This window comes from Nerophis ophidion, linkage group LG28, assembly GCF_033978795.1.
Source record: "Nerophis ophidion isolate RoL-2023_Sa linkage group LG28, RoL_Noph_v1.0, whole genome shotgun sequence".
NCBI lineage: Eukaryota > Metazoa > Chordata > Actinopteri > Syngnathiformes > Syngnathidae > Nerophis > Nerophis ophidion.
The window spans coordinates 9,300,822-9,305,671 of NC_084638.1; the positions used below are offsets into that span (position 1 = coordinate 9,300,822).

Below are 4,850 nucleotides of genomic sequence, written 5' to 3' on the forward strand. Positions count from 1 at the left end.
ATCGTTTTGCCAAGTATAAATTTTTATTATCATAATATCACCAAAATTGTAAAGCTTTCTTGCAAAACTATGATTTATGCGAGAAAAATTAGGACCCTTTTTATAAATTTGCCAAAATGTTAAGCTTTTCTTGTAAAATTGCGACTGTTATTGAGTAATATTCCAACTTTTATCATAATATTGCACAAATGTTCAGTTTTTTTTGTAAAATTTTGACTTGCGTTGAGTAAAATGACAACTTTTATTAAAATACTGCCAAAATTCCAAGATTTTCTTGTGAAATTGTGACCCTTTTCTCGCGAAATTCGAACTCATTTTTCACAACGAGCTTTTTTTATAAATGCATAGTATGTATATATTATTAATGTTGTAAATACACTTCTTTATATATATAGAAAGGCTGGTCCTAAAGAGGTAGGCATTTTTCTCAGGTCCCCAGAAGGTACGAAGTACACAAATGTGTGCGTGCGTGTGTGTGTGTATTCTTGTATTTCTACCCTTCTTCCATATGAGAAGGTGTGAACAAGTTAAGACATAAATCATGGTCCCATTACAGAAAACCATTGCAAACATTTTAATTTTGACTTGCGTCGAGTAAAATGACAACTTTTCTTATAAAATTGCCAAAATTCGACGTTTTTCTTGTGAAATTTTGACCTTTTTTCTTGTGAAATTCCAACTTATTTTTCACAATGACCCTTTTTTTTATATTTGCATAGTATGTATATATTATTAATGTTGTAAATACACTTCTTTATATATCTAGAAAGGCTGGTCCTAAAGAGGTAGGCAATTTTCTCAGGTCCCCAGAAGGTAGGAAGTACACAAATATGTGTGTGTGTATAGTATGTATATCTTATTAATGTTGTAAATACACTTCTTTATAAATCTAGAAAGGCTGGTCCTAAAGAGGTAGGCATTTTTCTCAGGTCCCCAGAAGGTCCGAACTACATGAAAGTGTGTGTGTGTGTGTGTGTGTGTGTGTGTGTGTGTGTGTGTGTGTATAGTATGTATATATTATTAATGTTGTAAATACACTTCTTTATAAATAAATCTAGAAAGGCTCGTCCTAAAGAGTTAGGCATTTTTCTCAGGTCCCCAGAAGGTACGAAGTACACAAATGTGTGTGTGTGTGTGTGCGTGTGTGTGTGTGAGTGTGTGTGTGTAGTATGTATATATTATTAATGTTGTAAATACACTTCTTTATAAATAAATCTAGAAAGGCTCGTCCTAAAGAGTTTGGCATTTTTCTCAGGTCCCCAGAAGGTACGAAGTACACAAATGTGTGTGTGTGTGTGTATATAGTATGTATATATTATTAATGTTGTAAATACACTTCCTTATGAATCTAGAAAGGCTGGTCCTAAAGAGGTAGGCATTTTTCTCAGGTCCCCAGAAGGTCCGAACTACATGAAAGTGTGTGTGTGGGGGGGGACATTGGCAATGTCAGGTTGTGGAGACAGACGAGGATTTGGAAGAGTCAAGTGGCTGAAAGGGGGAGTTGTTGGTGGTCTGCAGCGTTGCAGCAGCTGCCTCTGAAAACACACGGAAGAAAACCGGAGAGAAAGGTTGAAGGTGGCAGACGAGTCGGATGCGAGGCCTGTGGGCTTTTATTTTGTCCCCTAACTTCAATCTGTCGGAAGAAAAAGGGAGCTTGGCGGCGGCCCATCGATGCTGCAGACTCGTCATACTACTCTGCCGGTCACTTTGGAACTGGCCTGAACTAACTTTTTGACTTGGGGGGCAAAGAATTGGCCTTTAGTTGACTGCACATAAAGTACATATGGTTAACGCCATGAGTGGGTTGTTTGGGTCGGGTCATACAAGTGCATCCTGTGCTGGGTTTATGTTTAAAATCCTTGTGTACGAACCGGATTTTTCTCACGTGATGGTGGCAAATTTGCAACGACCAAACTGCGTTTTTCCCATCATGCATTGCACCGGAATTAAATGGGTTTGATTTTGAATGACCTGTGACCATTTTTAGTGTCGGTTACAGTTAGCGCTGTGAGTGGGTTGTTTGGGTCGGGTCATATAAGTACATGCTGTGCTTACTTTATGTGTAATATCCTTGTTTAATAACCGAATGTTTCTCACATGACTGTGGCAAATTTGCCGCGACTAAACTGCGTTTTTCCCATCATGCATTGCCCCGGATTTAAATGAGTGTAATTTTGAATTATGTGTAGTGTTTGGACCTTTTTTTTTTTTAAATTGTATACACAAAATTATGTGTTATGTTTGACCACATGTGTTGACTCGTTCAACTCATGGCGGTTAACGCCATGAGTGGGTGGTTTGGGTCGGGTCATACAAGTACAAGCTGTGCTGTGTTTATGTGTAAAATCCTTCTTTAATCACCGGATGTTTCTCCCCTTATGGTGGCAAATTTTTTCAGCAACCAAGTCATACCAAAGACTATAAAAAATGGGACCCATTACCTCCCTGCTGGACACTTATTGGGGGTTAAATCACCAAAAATGATCCGGTGCCGCTCACTGCTCCCCTCACCTCCCAGGGGGCGATAAAGGGTGATGGGTCAAATGCGGAGAATAATTTCGCCACAACTTGTGTGTGTGTGTGTGTGTGACAATCATGGGTACTTTAACTTTTTTTAAACCGCGTTTTTCCCATCATGCATAGTACCGGATTTAAACGGGTGTCATTTTGAATTGTGTGTAGTGTTTGGAGATTTTTTTTAAAAAATGTCTTTCATAGTATTCACAAAATTCTGTGTTATATGTGTGACCACATGTGCTGACTTTTTCAATTTATGGGGGTTAACGCCATCAGTGGGTTGTTTGGGTCGGGTCTTACAAGTACATGCTGTGCTGTCTTTATGTGTAAAATCCTTCTTTATTTAATTTTTTTCCACGTGACGGTGGAAAATTTGCTGCAATAAAAAAAAAAAAGTTGTAGATCCCATATTGAGCTCGCGGGTGGTAGTTTGGACAACCCCCGGCTTAGAAGTCCAACACTCCGGCTTCTCTCCAACACCCGTCCTTTCTCCCCTCTTCTGCATTCTGCATAGGTGCCGGAGTGACAACAGGCCATTCATTGGGGATGTCGAGGAAGAAAGGACTCGGGGATGTTTTTTTTTTCTCCCTTGCTCAGCGAGCGTAGAAGCTGGACAGACGTGGTGGTAAGCAGGGAGGGTGCGTATTGCCGAAATACGGGGGGGGGCAACAAAAAAAAAAAGGGGGAGGTAAATCAAGAGTAGAGCGAGAGAGAGAGTGGGTACACACTGCAAGTGCGAAAGGGAGGGAGAACCGGGACCACTGAAGGAGGTTTTTGGGGGCGGTGCGGGTGTCGAGGATCGGGAGAGAAAGAGAGAGAGCAAGAGAGGCGGAGAGGAAGCGGAGAAATGAGGTGAAAGTAATTCCGCATTAATCAAGCCGGGGCAAAAGGGAGCGAATCCTGTGTTTTCTCCCCCCTCATTCGCTGAAAGGCAAGGTGTGGATGACGGAACCTACCGGAGCCGGCAGATTAGCACCACCGGATCACAGCATCGCACCATGTCCGAATCCAACGCCATCGCCGCTTGCACCGCCGACCAGGTCAGTCCACGCGTTTTTTTTTTGTTGTTTTTTTGTTTTCCCCCCACGCACGTGTCGCCGTACCCCCACGGACGGGTACGGTGAATCGCGTTCGGATCGGAGTTTGGACGCGGTCGGGAGTAGTTTATAGGAGCGGGCGAGTTGAAGCGCCCGTATCAAAGAAAGTATTGTCGGGTTTCCGGAGCTGCCCGGACAACGGTACGGGCTCCCGAAAGAATTGAATTCATCAAGACGAGCTATTGTCTCGGCCGCCTTATTTTTCAGTGATCATTCAGGGGGTCGGTGACGACTCAATGCCCCCCGCGCCGGGCGGCGAGGGGGGCGACGCAGCTCTTTAAAAACCCGACCACGTGTGGCGGTGCTGAAAAGTTCTTATAAGTAATTGCAGTGGGAAGTCCGGGCGCCGGCCGTGAGAGACGGGGAGCGCTAAGGAAGTGGGCCGGACCCGCCGTGTGTGTGAAAGAGGGTGACGGAGGAGAGGAGCGGAAGGGTCCGGAAAAAGGGGAGATATTTATGCCCCCACCCCCAAGTGCTCCCCCCTGTCCACAAGCCGCTGTCATCAAACACACTGGCACAGGGCGGACTTGGAAAGACTCGGCAACAATTAAATCCTCTGCTGAGTGGAAGATAAACGCCGTATTTACGAGGTGGAACAAAACTTCTTGTCAACTGTTTCCGACTGCTTTGGTCTTCGGGCAAACACCCGCACTTTCGGGCTTATGCGCAAAGTGCGCCGAGGAATGGTCTGGGGCACGGGTGTCTGAAATATTTCTCGTTTTCATTTTATCGTCCCAACTAGAATAGATTTGCCCACATCTTTTACCGGAGCTGGGCAAATATTTTGACTCGGGGGCCACATTGAGAGAAAAAATGTAACAAAACAGCAAAATATGAATGCAAAGGGTAATGAACAGGCAACTTTGAAAGACTCGGAAACAACTAAATCCTCTACTGGGTGGAAGAATAACGCCGTATTAATGAGGTGGAACAAAATTTTTTGTCAACTGTTTCCGACCGCTGAGGTCTGCGGGCAAACACCCGCACTTTCGGGCTTATACGCACAGCCCGCGCCGAGAAATGGTCTGGGGCACGGGTGTCCGGAATTATTCTCGTTTTCATTTTATCGTCTTGACTAGAACATATTTGCCCACATCTTTTACCAGAGCTGGGGAAATATTTTGACTCGGGGGTCACATTGAGAGAAAAAATGTAACAAAACAGCAAAATATGAATGCAAAGTGTAATGAACAGGTGGACTTGGAAAGACTCGGAAACAATTAAATCCTCTGCTGC

At 43.8% G+C, this 4,850-nt stretch overlaps 1 protein-coding gene and 1 long non-coding RNA gene across 5 annotated transcripts in view; one reads left to right on the top strand and one right to left on the bottom strand.

The window, feature by feature from the left end:
- Window positions 1-225: 225 nt before the first annotated feature.
- The window catches only part of LOC133545696 (uncharacterized), a 64,182-nt gene continuing 59,557 nt past the window's right edge, over window positions 226-4,850 (bottom strand). For all 4 annotated transcript variants that reach the window (XR_009804919.1, XR_009804920.1, XR_009804917.1 and 1 more), the window contains one exon: window positions 226-1,535. This is a non-coding gene — a long non-coding RNA (uncharacterized LOC133545696). The remainder of the gene's footprint in view (window positions 1,536-4,850) is intronic.
- Window positions 3,329-4,850, top strand: part of slc6a9 (solute carrier family 6 member 9) — an 81,170-nt gene continuing 79,648 nt past the window's right edge. Inside the window, 1 exon segment of the mRNA XM_061891503.1 lies at window positions 3,329-3,557. Within this exon segment, the coding sequence (XP_061747487.1) occupies window positions 3,516-3,557 (42 nt within the window). The 5' untranslated portion in view covers window positions 3,329-3,515.